The sequence below is a fragment of the Eupeodes corollae genome, chromosome 3, assembly GCF_945859685.1.
Source record: "Eupeodes corollae chromosome 3, idEupCoro1.1, whole genome shotgun sequence".
NCBI lineage: Eukaryota > Metazoa > Arthropoda > Insecta > Diptera > Syrphidae > Eupeodes > Eupeodes corollae.
This window is the reverse complement of record NC_079149.1, coordinates 74,295,628-74,315,771: the sequence shown is the minus strand read 5'-3', so window position 1 is coordinate 74,315,771 and position 20,144 is coordinate 74,295,628. Positions and strand designations below refer to the sequence as shown.

Here is a 20,144-nt window from a genome sequence, read left to right as displayed (position 1 = left end):
TTATTTATTTGTATTGATATTTCCTTTCTTTCTGCCCAATGAGAAATACATATGAATACAAATAAATTAAGTTTGCTTTTGAATACCTATTTCATAAAAAAACTATTTTCTGTAGAACAAAAAAAGGACGAAAATAAATGCAAAACTAAATACGTTTTCGGTTGTTCAGTCTCGCCCAGACAAATCGCATCGTGCCTAGTAGCTGTAGTAAGAAAATAGGCGCAAAAATATATTATTTATTTGTATTGATATTTCCTTTCTTTCTGCCCAATGAGAAAAACATATGAATACAAATAAATGAAGTTTGCATTTGCAATACCTATTTCATTAAAAAAAGTATTTTCTGTAGAACAAAAAAGCGCGAAAATAAATGCAAAACAAAATACGTTTCCGTTTGTTCAGTAGTGGTAGTCCCGTAGCGGCGACAGCGCGCGCCGGCCGCGCGGCGGCGTCGCATCGCATCCAGCCACTTCACCACCTATCCCGTCGCCGTTGCTCCACCAGCCCATCGCATCTCAACGCTATCATCGAGATAGTCCAAAAATTCTCCCTCCTTTTTAATAAAAAAAAGTTTTTATATCTCATTTTAGTATATTTTTTGTCGCCCTGAAAAGGACTGTGGATTTTTGTTTTGATTTCAACTTTGTTTTTCATTGAAATGGAAATTTTACTTCTTTGCCTTTTTAACAGCGACTGCCTTTTTTGGCTTGGCTGCTGCTGTGGCTGATTTTGCTTTTGGCACTTTAGGTTTAGGCGCGGCTGCCTTTGCTTTTGTTGGCTTTGCCTTAACTGCACTCGTTTTTTTAACACTTTTTACTTTTGGTTTTTCCACCTTCTTTTTATCTGCACTGGCACTTTTTTTTGTTGTGGCGGCTACTTTTTTTACTTTCTTTTCACCAGACACTTTTTTTAATTTTTTGTCACCAGCAGCGGCAGCTTTTGGTTTGGCGGCAGATTTTTTCTTCTCAGCAGACTTGGCCTTTGGTTCCTTGTTGGCACTAGGCGACAATTTAAAAGAACCCGCAGCTCCTTTTCCTTTGGTTTGCACTAATTTACCACTTATTACAGCACCTTTTAAATATTTTTTTATAAACGGAGCAAGTTTTTGTACATCAACTTTGTAAGTAGCAGCAATATATTTTTTGATTGCCAAAAGGGAAGAACCACCGCGATCTTTCAATGTTTTAATTGCCGCATCCACCATTTGCTGAGTCGGAGGATGAGTTGGTGCCGATTTTGGTTTTTTTGACCCACTTGCGGCGGCAGCTTTTTTTGGTTTTTTTTCCGCAACGATTGCAGGAGACGTAGCTACAGTATCTGCCATTTTGAATTCACTATTATTAATCACTTTAGAGCACAATTTTAAGAAATAGAAACACGTTTTTGTTAAAATTGCGCCAAATCCGCACCTACAGAAACGGCTAAATGAGAATCAAAGAGAGCGAAGGTATACAAAAAATTCATTTTGTACATAATTTGTACACTTTTGCAACTTAGTTTCCTCTTAAAACTTCAAAAATTTACGTCTTTTCGACCTTAATATTATAAAACAATTGACAAAATTTATTCTTACAATAATAATAGATAATTTAATAAATAATTTGATTGAAAAAACACTATCTATCAATGCATTAATAACAATTAAAGTAAATGTTTGGTGGTATTTTTTTAATACTTACCAACAAGAATGTTTATATTTAATAAATTAAACATATTTTCAGCTTGAAATTATTTTTAACATAAAGCTGATAGTTTATTTAAACTAAATAACTAAAAATTTCATCAAATTCTTACTTAATTTCTTTTTAATAAAATTAAAACAATATGGGTAATGAAACGCGTAGCATTTTTTCCCTAGGCTGTGACTTTTTCTTAGAAAATTTGTTAAACATTATCCCAAGCAAGAAAACAAATGAAAAAACTATATTTATATTATTTTGTTCATAAATATTAAATATTTAATCCATAACAAACATTAAAATACCAAAAATTTAAACAAATAATCAAGCAATCAAAACTCATAAACTATCGAATATTCGCTTGCCAAGGTTTACAAATTCACATTTGTATTACAAAAATCTGTACATTGAAAAAAAAACTTTCTTGCTTCAAAATTTGCCTTCAGATATATAAAAAAAAACAAAGCATAGACTTATAAAATACATCATTGAATTATTAAAAATTAAAACACACAAAACTCAAACATTTTCGAGTATTGACTTGCTTAGTAGACAAATTCACATTTTTACGAGTATTACAAAAAACTGTACATAGAAAAAAATTCTTACTTGAAAATTTGCCTTCAGACATAAAAAAAAGAAGCAATGCCTTATAAAATAACTATAATTAAAAAAGAAAAACAAAATTCATAAATTTTCGAGCATTGGCTTGCGTAGGTATAAATATTTTCATTTGTATGATAAAAACTATGCATAGAAAGCAAGCAATAACATTTTCAAAATTTGCCTTCAAAGTAAATTATCACATTATCTTTCTACCTAAAATAAAAAAAAAATCGTGGAAATCGATAGGTACGTAATTACTAGATTGAATTAAAATTCATTTATATCTCTTTTAAATATTTTGTGGTCCTGAAAAGGACCGTTGAATATTTTTTTTAACCTCGATGATTTAAGCACGTTCGCCACGGATGCGTCTGGCCAATTGAATGTCTTTTGGCATAATTGTGACACGTTTGGCATGGATGGCGCACAAATTTGTGTCTTCAAACAGACCAACCAAATAAGCTTCACTTGCTTCTTGAAGCGCCATAACAGCTGAGCTCTGGAAACGCAAATCTGTTTTGAAATCTTGAGCAATTTCACGAACTAAACGTTGGAAAGGCAATTTACGAATTAACAATTCGGTGCTTTTCTGATAACGACGAATCTCACGAAGAGCCACTGTTCCAGGACGATAACGATGTGGTTTCTTTACACCTCCTGTTGCTGGAGCACTTTTACGAGCTGCCTTTGTTGCCAGTTGCTTACGTGGGGCTTTTCCACCAGTCGATTTACGGACAGTTTGCTTTGTACGAGCCATGATTTCACTTTTTTTCACTTCACTATTAAACACCGTAAGTACCCGTAGCATGATGGTTAGTGCGTTGGACTGTCATGCAAGAGGTCTTGGGTTCAATCCCTGCCTGTGCCACCTTAATTAAAAAAAAAAAAAAAATAATTTTCACGGGTACTGCCTCTTGCGAGGAATTGACAAATCCTTCAAGAGTAATTCTTGTCATGAAAAAGTGCTTTCTCAAACTAGCCGTTCGGATTCGGCCTTAAATTGTAGGTCCCTTCCATTCCTGACAACAGTACTCGCACACAGGAATGGTTGAGAGTTGTAAGTCACTAGGCCCTGGTTCACAACGGACTGTTGCGCCACACCATTTGATTTTGATTAAACACAACACTTTTATTCACAATTTTTTTAGAAAAATCGAATGTAGATTTCTGTTTAAGTCATTAAATTGGCTATTCATGTTTCCGTTCGACTGTTTTTTTCATTTTCGTTGTCGATTTATTTGGCCAATCAAAATTAAGAATTGTTATGAAAAATAAGTATAAATACTTGTGGTATTTCGAGCGAAGAGCCACAGTTTAACAGTGACTCTTGTGCAGTGCAGTTCTCTAGTTCAGTTTAAGTGTTTTTTATAATTAAATAAATAAAAATGACTGGTCGTGGTAAAGGAGGAAAAGGTTTGGGCAAAGGCGGAGCTAAGCGGCATCGTAAGGTATTGCGTGATAACATCCAAGGAATCACGAAACCAGCAATTCGTCGATTGGCTCGTCGTGGAGGTGTAAAACGTATTTTTGGTTTGATTTACGAAGAAACACGTGGAGTGTTGAAAGTTTTTCTGGAAAATGTTATCCGAGATGCCGTTACTTACACCGAACACGCTAAGCGTAAGACAGTTACAGCTATGGATGTAGTTTACGCTTTGAAGAGACAAGGGCGTACTCTTTACGGTTTCGGAGGTTAAGAATTTTATTCGAAACAAACAATCGGTCCTTTTCAGGACCACAATTAAATATAAAAGAGATTGAAAATAGAAATCATACACCGTTGACGAACAAAATACCTAATTTTTTTTCATTTGCCAATGAATATATGTATGTATATACTAAATACCTGATGATTATCAAAAAAAAATTATTTTGCTAATTTACTTACTTTTTTGTACCAAAACATATTTTTTTTCGAAATGGAAACATAAAATAAAATTCCTTTTTGTGAACATTTTTTTTTGTTGCTTTAGTCGCAAGAACATATTTTATTCTTTGTATTATTCTTTTTTCGAAATGGAAACAAAAATTAAATAAAATTCCTTTTTCTGAAATTTTTTTTGTTGCTTTGCATATTTTATTCTTTTTTCCGTAGAAAAAAATTTTTTTTTTGCTGCTTTACGGATTGGATACGAACAAATATTTCTTTTTCCAAAGGAAGAAAAAACATTTGTTTGTTGCTTTCTTTTTCTTCGTACGAGAATATTTTAGAATATATACAAAAAATTGAAAAATAAACACATCTCTTAATAGAAATTATTGGATACGAACAAATATTTCTTTTTGCAGAGGAAGAAAAAAACATTTTTTGTTTGTTGGTTTCTTTTTCTTTGAAAAAAAATAAAAAATATTTTTTCCGAACTGAAAAAAAAATGTTTTGTTGCTTTACGGATTGGATACGAACAAATATTTCTTTTTCTTCGTACCAGAATATTTTAAAATAGCTATATACCTACAAGAAATTGAAAAATAACCACATCTTTTAACAGAAATTAGAATTGCATACGAACAAATATTTCTTTTTCCAAAGAAAGAAAAAAACATGTTTGTTGGTTTCTATTTCTTTGAAAAAAAAAAAATAAAAAATATTTTTTCCGAACTGAAAAAAAAAATGTTTTGTTGCTTTACGGATTGGATACGAACAAATATTTCTTTTTGCAAAGGAAGAAAAAACATTTGTTTGGTTTCTTCTTCTTTGAAAAAAAAATGTGTTGCTTTACGGATTGGATACAAACAAATATTTCTTTTTGCAAAGAAAGAAAAAACATTTGTTTGTTGGTTTCTTCTTCTTCGTATTTTAAAATATATACAAAAATGAAAAATATACACATCTCTTAATAGAAATTATCTGTCGTCCTGAAAAGGACGGTTTTTTTTTTGGTTTGCTGTCACTACATAGATTTAAGCACTTTTCTCTGTCTTCTTTGGCAACAAAACAGCTTGAATATTTGGAAGAACACCTCCTTGTGCGATTGTGACTCCAGAAAGTAATTTATTCAATTCCTCGTCGTTCCGAATAGCCAATTGCAAATGGCGGGGAATAATTCTAGTTTTTTTGTTGTCACGAGCAGCATTTCCCGCCAATTCCAAGACTTCTGCCGCCAAATAAAATTCACAGTTCTCGTTCAGTCGTCATTGTGTGCAGTTCGTTAATAGTGAAAGTGAAGTGAATTATAAAAATAAAATGCCGCCAAAAACTAGTGGTAAAGCAGCTAAAAAAGCCGGAAAGGCACAAAAAAATATCACCAAGACCGATAAGAAGAAGAAGCGCAAGAGGAAGGAAAGCTACGCAATCTACATTTACAAAGTTTTGAAGCAAGTTCATCCTGACACTGGAATTTCATCGAAGGCCATGAGCATCATGAATAGTTTTGTGAACGACATCTTCGAAAGAATTGCTGCTGAAGCCTCTCGCTTAGCTCACTACAACAAGCGTTCAACAATCACAAGTCGGGAAATCCAGACTGCCGTGCGATTGTTGTTGCCTGGTGAACTAGCCAAGCATGCTGTTAGTGAAGGAACAAAGGCGGTTACCAAATACACAAGCTCGAAGTAATTTTTTTTTTATTGAATTTCTTCAAAAATGGCCCTTTTCAGGGCCGCAAAAATATCAATAAGAGATTAGAGAATTGAAAAAAAAATATTTTTTCTACCTGCGGAAAAATTCGTTAAATAAATATTTTTATTTGTGATTGAAGTAATTTTTTTTTTATTTAATTTCTTCAAAAATGGCCCTTTTCAGGGCCGCAAAAATATCAATAAGAGATTAGAGAATTGACAAAAAAATATATTTTTTTTTCTACCTGCGGAAAAATTCGTTAAATAAATATTTTTATTTGTGATTGTAAGAGTATTTTCTATGAAAAAAATAAATTTTGTAAATTGTTCCAGACGCCACGTGAATCATGTCGCGTCCAATAGAAACACAAATCAAATGGGGTGGCGCAACAGTCCGTTGTGAACCAGGGCCTAGTGACTTACAACTCTCAACCATTCCTGTGTGCGAGTACTGTTGTCAGGAATGGAAGGGACCTACAGTTTAATGCCGAATCCGAACGGCTAGTTTGAGAAAGCACTTTTTCATGACAAGAATTACTCTTGAAGGATTTGTCAATTCCTCGCAAGAGGCAGTACCCGCGAAAATTATTTTTTTTTTTTTTTTTTAAATTAAGGTGGCGCAGGCAGGGATTGAACCCAAGACCCCTTGCATGACAGTCCAACGCACTAACCATCATGCCACGGGTACTACAAAAATAGAAACACAAACATTTTTTTTATTGTTCTACGCATCGTGTACAGTCTCGAAGCGTCGCAAAAGTTTTAATAAGAAACTAGAGATTTGAGAAGAAAGGTATATACATATATTTTTTTTGCCTGTGGAATGATTTTATGAATCTATTTTGTTTTTCTTTGTGATTTTTGATTAGAAAATATATTTTCTATCAAAAGAAATACAAAAGTTAGTTCTGTTAATTGTTCCAGACACCACGTGTATCGTGCCGAGTCAAGTAGAAACGAAAAACATACAAAAAATACATTTTATTAAATAATTTTGTTTGTTTTGTTCTACCCATCGTGTCCAGTTATGTCGCTATGTGTACAGTGTACAGTCACGTAGCGTCACAAAAATATCTATAAAATATTAGAGAATTAAATTTGTTTGTGTTTTTTGATGTCAGATGTATGTAATTTCTATGAAAAGAAATACAAAATTCTTGTTATTTTGTTTAAGATTTTTTTTATTGTTCTACGCATCGAGTACAGTCTCGAAGCGTCACAAAATTTTTAATAAGAAACTAGAGAATTTAAAGAAATGTATGTTTTCTTTGCCTGTGGAATACATATTGTTTTTTGTTTTAATTTTTGATTACAAAATATATTTTCTATGAAAAGAAATACAAAACTTACTTTTGTTGATTGTTCCAGACACGACGTGTATCATGCCGAGTCAACTAAAAACAAAAAAATATAAATTTTGTTTGTATTGTTCTACCCATCGTGTCCAGTTATGTCGCTATGTGTACAGTCACGTAGCGTCGCAAAAACATCTAGGTATAAAATATTAGAGAATTAAATTTGTTTGTGTTTTTTGATGTCAGATGTACGTATGTAATTTCTATGAAAAGAAATACAACACTCTTGATATTTTGTTTTAGAATTTTCTTAATTGTTGCGGATATACTTCATGTCGCGTCCAGTCGATAAAAATATATGAAAATATATGTAATTTCTATGAAAAGAAATACAAAACTCTTGATAAATTGTGTAAGAATTTTTTTATTTGTTGCAGGAATGCGTCATGTCGCGTCCAGTCGATAAAAATATATGAAAATATATGTAATTTCTATGAAAAGAAATACAAAACTCTTGATAAATTGTGTAAGAATTTTTTTATTTGTTGCAGGAATGCGTCATGTCGCGTCTAGTCCATAAAAATACATGAAAACAAATACCTACATTTTGCCAAAGTATTTCGTTTGTATTTTTCTACGCATCGTGTACAGTCACATAGCGTGGAAACATTTCAATAATTACGTAGGTATTAGAGAAATGCAAAAAAAGAAAAATATGTTGTTGTCTTATTTGATAGTAAAAGTATTTTCTATGAAAGATATTTATTGTTGAAGGCATCGCATCGCGTCCAATCACAAAAAAGTAGAAAATAAACAGTACAGTCTCGCCCATACATATCGCATCGTACCTAGTAGCTGTAGTTAGAAAATAGGCGCAAAAATATATATTATTTATTTGTATTGATATTTCCTTTCTTTCTGCCCAATGAGAAATACATATGAATACAAATAAATTAAGTTTGCTTTTGAATACCTATTTCATAAAAAAACTATTTTCTGTAGAACAAAAAAAGGACGAAAATAAATGCAAAACTAAATACGTTTTCGGTTGTTCAGTCTCGCCCAGACAAATCGCATCGTGCCTAGTAGCTGTAGTAAGAAAATAGGCGCAAAAATATATTATTTATTTGTATTGATATTTCCTTTCTTTCTGCCCAATGAGAAAAACATATGAATACAAATAAATGAAGTTTGCATTTGCAATACCTATTTCATTAAAAAAAGTATTTTCTGTAGAACAAAAAAGCGCGAAAATAAATGCAAAACAAAATACGTTTCCGTTTGTTCAGTAGTGGTAGTCCCGTAGCGGCGACAGCGCGCGCCGGCCGCGCGGCGGCGTCGCATCGCATCCAGCCACTTCACCACCTATCCCGTCGCCGTTGCTCCACCAGCCCATCGCATCTCAACGCTATCATCGAGATAGTCCAAAAATTCTCCCTCCTTTTTAATAAAAAAAAGTTTTTATATCTCATTTTAGTATATTTTTTGTCGCCCTGAAAAGGACTGTGGATTTTTGTTTTGATTTCAACTTTGTTTTTCATTGAAATGGAAATTTTACTTCTTTGCCTTTTTAACAGCGACTGCCTTTTTTGGCTTGGCTGCTGCTGTGGCTGATTTTGCTTTTGGCACTTTAGGTTTAGGCGCGGCTGCCTTTGCTTTTGTTGGCTTTGCCTTAACTGCACTCGTTTTTTTAACACTTTTTACTTTTGGTTTTTCCACCTTCTTTTTATCTGCACTGGCACTTTTTTTTGTTGTGGCGGCTACTTTTTTTACTTTCTTTTCACCAGACACTTTTTTTAATTTTTTGTCACCAGCAGCGGCAGCTTTTGGTTTGGCGGCAGATTTTTTCTTCTCAGCAGACTTGGCCTTTGGTTCCTTGTTGGCACTAGGCGACAATTTAAAAGAACCCGCAGCTCCTTTTCCTTTGGTTTGCACTAATTTACCACTTATTACAGCACCTTTTAAATATTTTTTTATAAACGGAGCAAGTTTTTGTACATCAACTTTGTAAGTAGCAGCAATATATTTTTTGATTGCCAAAAGGGAAGAACCACCGCGATCTTTCAATGTTTTAATTGCCGCATCCACCATTTGCTGAGTCGGAGGATGAGTTGGTGCCGATTTTGGTTTTTTTGACCCACTTGCGGCGGCAGCTTTTTTTGGTTTTTTTTCCGCAACGATTGCAGGAGACGTAGCTACAGTATCTGCCATTTTGAATTCACTATTATTAATCACTTTAGAGCACAATTTTAAGAAATAGAAACACGTTTTTGTTAAAATTGCGCCAAATCCGCACCTACAGAAACGGCTAAATGAGAATCAAAGAGAGCGAAGGTATACAAAAAATTCATTTTGTACATAATTTGTACACTTTTGCAACTTAGTTTCCTCTTAAAACTTCAAAAATTTACGTCTTTTCGACCTAAATATTATAAAACAATTGACAAAATTTATTCTTACAATAATAATAGATAATTTAATAAATAATTTGATTGAAAAAACACTATCTATCAATGCATTAATAACAATTAAAGTAAATGTTTGGTGGTATTTTTTTAATACTTACCAACAAGAATGTTTATATTTAATAAATTAAACATATTTTCAGCTTGAAATTATTTTTAACATAAAGCTGATAGTTTATTTAAACTAAATAACTAAAAATTTCATCAAATTCTTACTTAATTTCTTTTTAATAAAATTAAAACAATATGGGTAATGAAACGCGTAGCATTTTTTCCCTAGGCTGTGACTTTTTCTTAGAAAATTTGTTAAACATTATCCCAAGCAAGAAAACAAATGAAAAACTATATTTATATTATTTTGTTCATAAATATTAAATATTTAATCCATAACAAACATTAAAATACCAAAAATTTAAACAAATAATCAAGCAATCAAAACTCATAAACTATCGAATATTCGCTTGCCAAGGTTTACAAATTCACATTTGTATTACAAAAATCTGTACATTGAAAAAAAAACTTTCTTGCTTCAAAATTTGCCTTCAGATATATAAAAAAAAACAAAGCATAGACTTATAAAATACATCATTGAATTATTAAAAATTAAAACACACAAAACTCAAACATTTTCGAGTATTGACTTGCTTAGTAGACAAATTCACATTTTTACGAGTATTACAAAAAACTGTACATAGAAAAAAATTCTTACTTGAAAATTTGCCTTCAGACATAAAAAAAAGAAGCAATGCCTTATAAAATAACTATAATTAAAAAAGAAAAACAAAATTCATAAATTTTCGAGCATTGGCTTGCGTAGGTATAAATATTTTCATTTGTATGATAAAAACTATGCATAGAAAGCAAGCAATAACATTTTCAAAATTTGCCTTCAAAGTAAATTATCACATTATCTTTCTACCTAAAATAAAAAAAAAATCGTGGAAATCGATAGGTACGTAATTACTAGATTGAATTAAAATTCATTTATATCTCTTTTAAATATTTTGTGGTCCTGAAAAGGACCGTTGAATATTTTTTTTAACCTCGATGATTTAAGCACGTTCGCCACGGATGCGTCTGGCCAATTGAATGTCTTTTGGCATAATTGTGACACGTTTGGCATGGATGGCGCACAAATTTGTGTCTTCAAACAGACCAACCAAATAAGCTTCACTTGCTTCTTGAAGCGCCATAACAGCTGAGCTCTGGAAACGCAAATCTGTTTTGAAATCTTGAGCAATTTCACGAACTAAACGTTGGAAAGGCAATTTACGAATTAACAATTCGGTGCTTTTCTGATAACGACGAATCTCACGAAGAGCCACTGTTCCAGGACGATAACGATGTGGTTTCTTTACACCTCCTGTTGCTGGAGCACTTTTACGAGCTGCCTTTGTTGCCAGTTGCTTACGTGGGGCTTTTCCACCAGTCGATTTACGGACAGTTTGCTTTGTACGAGCCATGATTTCACTTTTTTTCACTTCACTATTAAACACCGTAAGTACCCGTAGCATGATGGTTAGTGCGTTGGACTGTCATGCAAGAGGTCTTGGGTTCAATCCCTGCCTGTGCCACCTTAATTAAAAAAAAAAAAAAAATAATTTTCACGGGTACTGCCTCTTGCGAGGAATTGACAAATCCTTCAAGAGTAATTCTTGTCATGAAAAAGTGCTTTCTCAAACTAGCCGTTCGGATTCGGCCTTAAATTGTAGGTCCCTTCCATTCCTGACAACAGTACTCGCACACAGGAATGGTTGAGAGTTGTAAGTCACTAGGCCCTGGTTCACAACGGACTGTTGCGCCACACCATTTGATTTTGATTAAACACAACACTTTTATTCACAATTTTTTTAGAAAAATCGAATGTAGATTTCTGTTTAAGTCATTAAATTGGCTATTCATGTTTCCGTTCGACTGTTTTTTTCATTTTCGTTGTCGATTTATTTGGCCAATCAAAATTAAGAATTGTTATGAAAAATAAGTATAAATACTTGTGGTATTTCGAGCGAAGAGCCACAGTTTAACAGTGACTCTTGTGCAGTGCAGTTCTCTAGTTCAGTTTAAGTGTTTTTTATAATTAAATAAATAAAAATGACTGGTCGTGGTAAAGGAGGAAAAGGTTTGGGCAAAGGCGGAGCTAAGCGGCATCGTAAGGTATTGCGTGATAACATCCAAGGAATCACGAAACCAGCAATTCGTCGATTGGCTCGTCGTGGAGGTGTAAAACGTATTTCTGGTTTGATTTACGAAGAAACACGTGGAGTGTTGAAAGTTTTTCTGGAAAATGTTATCCGAGATGCCGTTACTTACACCGAACACGCTAAGCGTAAGACAGTTACAGCTATGGATGTAGTTTACGCTTTGAAGAGACAAGGGCGTACTCTTTACGGTTTCGGAGGTTAAGAATTTTATTCGAAACAAACAATCGGTCCTTTTCAGGACCACAATTAAATATAAAAGAGATTGAAAATAGAAATCATACACCGTTGACGAACAAAATACCTAATTTTTTTTCATTTGCCAATGAATATATGTATGTATATACTAAATACCTGATGATTATCAAAAAAAAATTATTTTGCTAATTTACTTACTTTTTTGTACCAAAACATATTTTTTTTCGAAATGGAAACATAAAATAAAATTCCTTTTTGTGAACATTTTTTTTTGTTGCTTTAGTCGCAAGAACATATTTTATTCTTTGTATTATTCTTTTTTCGAAATGGAAACAAAAATTAAATAAAATTCCTTTTTCTGAAATTTTTTTTGTTGCTTTGCATATTTTATTCTTTTTTCCGTAGAAAAAAATTTTTTTTTTTGCTGCTTTACGGATTGGATACGAACAAATATTTCTTTTTCCAAAGGAAGAAAAAACATTTGTTTGTTGCTTTCTTTTTCTTCGTACGAGAATATTTTAGAATATATACAAAAAATTGAAAAATAAACACATCTCTTAATAGAAATTATTGGATACGAACAAATATTTCTTTTTGCAGAGGAAGAAAAAAACATTTTTTGTTTGTTGGTTTCTTTTTCTTTGAAAAAAAATAAAAAATATTTTTTCCGAACTGAAAAAAAAATGTTTTGTTGCTTTACGGATTGGATACGAACAAATATTTCTTTTTCTTCGTACCAGAATATTTTAAAATAGCTATATACCTACAAGAAATTGAAAAATAACCACATCTTTTAACAGAAATTAGAATTGCATACGAACAAATATTTCTTTTTCCAAAGAAAGAAAAAAACATGTTTGTTGGTTTCTATTTCTTTGAAAAAAAAAAATAAAAAATATTTTTTCCGAACTGAAAAAAAAAATGTTTTGTTGCTTTACGGATTGGATACGAACAAATATTTCTTTTTGCAAAGGAAGAAAAAACATTTGTTTGGTTTCTTCTTCTTTGAAAAAAAAATGTGTTGCTTTACGGATTGGATACAAACAAATATTTCTTTTTGCAAAGAAAGAAAAAACATTTGTTTGTTGGTTTCTTCTTCTTCGTATTTTAAAATATATAAAAAAAATGAAAAATATACACATCTCTTAATAGAAATTATTTGTCGTCCTGAAAAGGACGGTTTTTTTTTTGGTTTGCTGTCACTACATAGATTTAAGCACTTTTCTCTGTCTTCTTTGGCAACAAAACAGCTTGAATATTTGGAAGAACACCTCCTTGTGCGATTGTGACTCCAGAAAGTAATTTATTCAATTCCTCGTCGTTCCGAATAGCCAATTGCAAATGGCGGGGAATAATTCTAGTTTTTTTGTTGTCACGAGCAGCATTTCCCGCCAATTCCAAGACTTCTGCCGCCAAATAAAATTCACAGTTCTCGTTCAGTCGTCATTGTGTGCAGTTCGTTAATAGTGAAAGTGAAGTGAATTATAAAAATAAAATGCCGCCAAAAACTAGTGGTAAAGCAGCTAAAAAAGCCGGAAAGGCACAAAAAAATATCACCAAGACCGATAAGAAGAAGAAGCGCAAGAGGAAGGAAAGCTACGCAATCTACATTTACAAAGTTTTGAAGCAAGTTCATCCTGACACTGGAATTTCATCGAAGGCCATGAGCATCATGAATAGTTTTGTGAACGACATCTTCGAAAGAATTGCTGCTGAAGCCTCTCGCTTAGCTCACTACAACAAGCGTTCAACAATCACAAGTCGGGAAATCCAGACTGCCGTGCGATTGTTGTTGCCTGGTGAACTAGCCAAGCATGCTGTTAGTGAAGGAACAAAGGCGGTTACCAAATACACAAGCTCGAAGTAATTTTTTTTTTATTGAATTTCTTCAAAAATGGCCCTTTTCAGGGCCGCAAAAATATCAATAAGAGATTAGAGAATTGAAAAAAAAATATTTTTTCTACCTGCGGAAAAATTCGTTAAATAAATATTTTTATTTGTGATTGAAGTAATTTTTTTTTTATTTAATTTCTTCAAAAATGGCCCTTTTCAGGGCCGCAAAAATATCAATAAGAGATTAGAGAATTGACAAAAAAATATATTTTTTTTTCTACCTGCGGAAAAATTCGTTAAATAAATATTTTTATTTGTGATTGTAAGAGTATTTTCTATGAAAAAAATAAATTTTGTAAATTGTTCCAGACGCCACGTGAATCATGTCGCGTCCAATAGAAACACAAACATCTTTTTTATTGTTCTACGCATCGTGTACAGTCTCGAAGCGTCGCAAAAGTTTTAATAAGAAACTAGAGATTTGAGAAGAAAGGTATATACATATATTTTTTTTGCCTGTGGAATGATTTTATGAATCTATTTTGTTTTTCTTTGTGATTTTTGATTAGAAAATATATTTTCTATCAAAAGAAATACAAAAGTTAGTTCTGTTAATTGTTCCAGACACCACGTGTATCGTGCCGAGTCAAGTAGAAACGAAAAACATACAAAAAATACATTTTATTAAATAATTTTGTTTGTTTTGTTCTACCCATCGTGTCCAGTTATGTCGCTATGTGTACAGTGTACAGTCACGTAGCGTCACAAAAATATCTATAAAATATTAGAGAATTAAATTTGTTTGTGTTTTTTGATGTCAGATGTATGTAATTTCTATGAAAAGAAATACAAAATTCTTGTTATTTTGTTTAAGATTTTTTTTATTGTTCTACGCATCGAGTACAGTCTCGAAGCGTCACAAAATTTTTAATAAGAAACTAGAGAATTTAAAGAAATGTATGTTTTCTTTGCCTGTGGAATACATATTGTTTTTTGTTTTAATTTTTGATTACAAAATATATTTTCTATGAAAAGAAATACAAAACTTACTTTTGTTGATTGTTCCAGACACGACGTGTATCATGCCGAGTCAACTAAAAACAAAAAAATATAAATTTTGTTTGTATTGTTCTACCCATCGTGTCCAGTTATGTCGCTATGTGTACAGTCACGTAGCGTCGCAAAAACATCTAGGTATAAAATATTAGAGAATTAAATTTGTTTGTGTTTTTTGATGTCAGATGTACGTATGTAATTTCTATGAAAAGAAATACAACACTCTTGATATTTTGTTTTAGAATTTTCTTAATTGTTGCGGATATACTTCATGTCGCGTCCAGTCGATAAAAATATATGAAAATATATGTAATTTCTATGAAAAGAAATACAAAACTCTTGATAAATTGTGTAAGAATTTTTTTATTTGTTGCAGGAATGCGTCATGTCGCGTCCAGTCGATAAAAATATATGAAAATATATGTAATTTCTATGAAAAGAAATACAAAACTCTTGATAAATTGTGTAAGAATTTTTTTATTTGTTGCAGGAATGCGTCATGTCGCGTCTAGTCCATAAAAATACATGAAAACAAATACCTACATTTTGCCAAAGTATTTCGTTTGTATTTTTCTACGCATCGTGTACAGTCACATAGCGTGGAAACATTTCAATAATTACGTAGGTATTAGAGAAATGCAAAAAAAGAAAAATATGTTGTTGTCTTATTTGATAGTAAAAGTATTTTCTATGAAAGATATTTATTGTTGAAGGCATCGCATCGCGTCCAATCACAAAAAAGTAGAAAATAAACAGTACAGTCTCGCCCATACATATCGCATCGTACCTAGTAGCTGTAGTTAGAAAATAGGCGCAAAAATATATATTATTTATTTGTATTGATATTTCCTTTCTTTCTGCCCAATGAGAAATACATATGAATACAAATAAATTAAGTTTGCTTTTGAATACCTATTTCATAAAAAAACTATTTTCTGTAGAACAAAAAAAGGACGAAAATAAATGCAAAACTAAATACGTTTTCGGTTGTTCAGTCTCGCCCAGACAAATCGCATCGTGCCTAGTAGCTGTAGTAAGAAAATAGGCGCAAAAATATATTATTTATTTGTATTGATATTTCCTTTCTTTCTGCCCAATGAGAAAAACATATGAATACAAATAAATGAAGTTTGCATTTGCAATACCTATTTCATTAAAAAAAGTATTTTCTGTAGAACAAAAAAGCGCGAAAATAAATGCAAAACAAAATACGTTTCCGTTTGTTCAGTAGTGGTAGTCCCGTAGCGGCGACAGCGCGCGCCGGCCGCGCGGCGGCGTCGCATCGCATCCAGCCACTTCACCACCTATCCCGTCGCCGTTGCTCCACCAGCCCATCGCATCTCAACGCTATCATCGAGATAGTCCAAAAATTCTCCCTCCTTTTTAATAAAAAAAAGTTTTTATATCTCATTTTAGTATATTTTTTGTAGCCCTGAAAAGGACTGTGGATTTTTGTTTTGATTTCAACTTTGTTTTTCATTGAAATGGAAATTTTACTTCTTTGCCTTTTTAACAGCGACTGCCTTTTTTGGCTTGGCTGCTGCTGTGGCTGATTTTGCTTTTGGCACTTTAGGTTTAGGCGCGGCTGCCTTTGCTTTTGTTGGCTTTGCCTTAACTGCACTCGTTTTTTTAACACTTTTTACTTTTGGTTTTTTCACCTTCTTTTTATCTGCACTGGCACTTTTTTTTGTTGTGGCGGCTACTTTTTTTACTTTCTTTTCACCAGACATTTTTTTTAATTTTTTGTCACCAGCAGCGGCAGCTTTTGGTTTGGCGGCAGATTTTTTCTTCTCAGCAGACTTGGCCTTTGGTTCCTTGTTGGCACTAGGCGACAATTTAAAAGAACCCGCAGCTCCTTTTCCTTTGGTTTGCACTAATTTACCACTTATTACAGCACCTTTTAAATATTTTTTTATAAACGGAGCAAGTTTTTGTACATCAACTTTGTAAGTAGCAGCAATATATTTTTTGATTGCCAAAAGGGAAGAACCACCGCGATCTTTCAATGTTTTAATTGCCGCATCCACCATTTGCTGAGTCGGAGGATGAGTTGGTGCCGATTTTGGTTTTTTTTGACCCACTTGCGGCGGCAGCTTTTTTTGGTTTTTTTTCCGCAACGATTGCAGGAGACGTAGCTACAGTATCTGCCATTTTGAATTCACTATTATTAATCACTTTAGAGCACAATTTTAAGAAATAGAAACACGTTTTTGTTAAAATTGCGCCAAATCCACACCTACAGAAACGGCTAAATGAGAATCAAAGAGAGCGAAGGTATACAAAAAATTCATTTTGTACATAATTTGTGCACTTTTGCAACTTAGTTTCCTCTTAAAACTTCAAAAATGTACGTCTTTTCGACCTAAATATTATAAAACAATTGACAAAATTTATTCTTACAATAATAATAGATAATTTAATAAATAATTTGATTGAAAAAACACTATCTATCAATGCATTAATAACAATTAAAGTAAATGTTTGGTGGTATTTTTTTAATACTTACCAACAAGAATGTTTATATTTAATAAATTAAACATATTTTCAGCTTGAAATTATTTTTAACATAAAGCTGATAGTTTATTTAAACTAAATAACTAAAAATTTCATCAAATTCTTACTTAATTTCTTTTTAATAAAATTAAAACAATATGGGTAATGAAACGCGTAGCATTTTTTCCCTAGGCTGTGACTTTTTCTTAGAAAATTTGTTAACATTATCCCAAGCAAGAAAACAAATGAAAAACTATATTTATATTATTTTGTTCATAAATATTAAATATTTAATCCATAACAAACATTAAAATACCAAAAATTTAAACAAATAATCAAGCAATAAAAACTCATAAACTATCGAATATTCGCTTGCCAAGGTTTACAAATTCACATTTGTATTACAAAAATCTGTACATTGAAAAAAAAACTTTCTTGCTTCAAAATTTGCCTTCAGATATATAAAAAAAAAACAAAGCATAGACTTATAAAATACATCATTGAAATATTAAAAATTAAAACACACAAAACTCAAACATTTTCGAGTATTGACTTGCTTAGTAGACAAATTCACATTTTTACGAGTATTACAAAAAACTGTACATAGAAAAAAATTCTTACTTGAAAATTTGCCTTCAGACATAAAAAAAAGAAGCAATGCCTTATAAAATAACTATAATTAAAAAAGAAAAACAAAATTCATAAATTTTCGAGCATTGGCTTGCGTAGGTATAAATATTTTCATTTGTATGATAAAAACTATGCATAGAAAGCAAGCAATAACATTTTCAAAATTTGCCTTCAAAGTAAATTATCACATTATCTTTCTACCTAAAATAAAAAAAAAATCGTGGAAATCGATAGGTACGTAATTACTAGATTGAATTAAAATTCATTTATATCTCTTTTAAATATTTTGTGGTCCTGAAAAGGACCGTTGAATATTTTTTTTAACCTCGATGATTTAAGCACGTTCGCCACGGATGCGTCTGGCCAATTGAATGTCTTTTGGCATAATTGTGACACGTTTGGCATGGATGGCGCACAAATTTGTGTCTTCAAACAGGCCAACCAAATAAGCTTCACTTGCTTCTTGAAGCGCCATAACAGCTGAGCTCTGGAAACGCAAATCTGTTTTGAAATCTTGAGCAATTTCACGAACTAAACGTTGGAAAGGCAATTTACGAATTAACAATTCGGTGCTTTTCTGATAACGACGAATCTCACGAAGAGCCACTGTTCCAGGACGATAACGATGTGGTTTCTTTACACCTCCTGTTGCTGGAGCACTTTTACGAGCTGCCTTTGTTGCCAGTTGCTTACGTGGGGCTTTTCCACCAGTCGATTTACGGGCAGTTTGCTTTGTACGAGCCATGATTTCACTTTTTTTCACTTCACTAATAAACACAACACTTTTATTCACAATTTTTTTTAGAAAAATCGAATGTAGATTTCTGTTTAAGTCATTAAATTGGCTATTCATGTTTCCGTTCGACTGTTTTTTTCATTTTCGTTGTCGATTTATTTGGCCAATCAAAATTAAGAATTGTTATGAAAAATAAGTATAAATACTTGTGGTATTTCGAGCGAAGAGCCACAGTTTAACAGTGACTCTTGTGCAGTGCAGTTCTCTAGTTCAGTTTAAGTGTTTTTTATAATTAAATAAATAAAAATGACTGGTCGTGGTAAAGGAGGAAAAGGTTTGGGCAAAGGCGGAGCTAAGCGGCATCGTAAGGTATTGCGTGATAACATCCAAGGAATCACGAAACCAGCAATTCGTCGATTGGCTCGTCGTGGAGGTGTAAAACGTATTTCTGGTTTGATTTACGAAGAAACACGTGGAGTGTTGAAAGTTTTTCTGGAAAATGTTATCCGAGATGCCGTTACTTACACCGAACACGCTAAGCGTAAGACAGTTACAGCTATGGATGTAGTTTACGCTTTGAAGAGACAAGGGCGTACTCTTTACGGTTTCGGAGGTTAAGAATTTTATTCGAAACAAACAATCGGTCCTTTTCTTACTTACTTACTTAAGGTGGCGCTACAGTCCGGGGCGGACCTGGGCCTCAACCAACAAGCGTCTCCAGCCAGCTCGGTCCCTAGCTAGCTGTCTCCAGTTTCGCACGCCAAGTTGGTTGAGGTCCTCTCCCACCTGGGTGCGCCACCTGAGTCGCGGTCTTCCTCTACTGCGCCGTCCCTCGGGATTGGATTCGAAGACCTTCCGGGCTGGAGCGTTGATGTCCATCCGCTCTACATGACCTAGCCATCTAAGCCGTTGGACTTTGATTCTGCTAACTAGGTCAGTGTCGCTGTACAGCCCGTACAGCTCGTCATTATATCTTCTCCTCCATTCTCCATCTATGCGTACGGGACCAAAAATCGCCCGAAGAATTTTTCTCTCGAAGCATCCTAAGACGCTCTCATCTTTCTTTGACAGGGTCCAGGCCTCAGCGCCATAAATGAGAACCGGGATGATGAGTGTCTTATAGATGGTGATTTTACATGCTCGAGAGAGGACTTTACTTCTCAATTGCCTTCTAAGTCCAAAGAAGCAGCGATTTGCAAGAGTTATTCTTCGTTTGATTTCAGCGCTGGTGTCGTTGTCTGCATTAATAGCGGTGCCTAGGTAGACAAAGTCCTTAACTACCTCAAAGTTATAGCTGTCCATGGTGACGTTTTGTCCAAGACGTCGTCGTTCAGTGTCCTTTTTTGATGACAGCATATACTTGGTCTTGCCCTCATTGACCACTAAACCCATCTTCT

At 33.0% G+C, this 20,144-nt stretch overlaps 5 protein-coding genes across 5 annotated transcripts; 2 read left to right on the top strand and 3 right to left on the bottom strand.

The window, feature by feature from the left end:
- Positions 1–2,592: 2,592 nt before the first annotated feature.
- Positions 2,593–3,057, bottom strand: LOC129949667 (histone H3-like). Its single transcript, XM_056061258.1, has one exon. It carries the CDS (start codon positions 3,040–3,042, stop codon positions 2,632–2,634), a length of 411 nt encoding a protein of 136 aa, XP_055917233.1. The 5' UTR covers positions 3,043–3,057; the 3' UTR covers positions 2,593–2,631.
- Positions 3,058–3,585: 528 nt separating this feature from the next.
- On the top strand, positions 3,586–19,400 carry LOC129950599 (histone H4-like). Its single transcript, XM_056062530.1, has 2 exons — positions 3,586–3,970; positions 19,051–19,400. The coding sequence occupies exons 1-2, from the start codon at positions 3,671–3,673 to the stop codon at positions 19,363–19,365; spliced, it is 615 nt and encodes a 204-aa protein (XP_055918505.1). The 5' UTR covers positions 3,586–3,670; the 3' UTR covers positions 19,366–19,400.
- Positions 10,616–11,081, bottom strand: LOC129949666 (histone H3-like). Its single transcript, XM_056061257.1, has one exon. It carries the CDS (start codon positions 11,064–11,066, stop codon positions 10,656–10,658), a length of 411 nt encoding a protein of 136 aa, XP_055917232.1. The 5' UTR covers positions 11,067–11,081; the 3' UTR covers positions 10,616–10,655.
- LOC129949675 (histone H4) lies at positions 11,611–12,042 on the top strand. The gene has a single exon (XM_056061267.1). The coding sequence runs from the start codon at positions 11,695–11,697 to the stop codon at positions 12,004–12,006; it is 312 nt and encodes a 103-aa protein (XP_055917242.1). The 5' UTR covers positions 11,611–11,694; the 3' UTR covers positions 12,007–12,042.
- LOC129949665 (histone H3) lies at positions 18,306–18,830 on the bottom strand. The gene has a single exon (XM_056061256.1). It carries the CDS (start codon positions 18,754–18,756, stop codon positions 18,346–18,348), a length of 411 nt encoding a protein of 136 aa, XP_055917231.1. The 5' UTR covers positions 18,757–18,830; the 3' UTR covers positions 18,306–18,345.
- Positions 19,401–20,144: the final 744 nt, after the last annotated feature.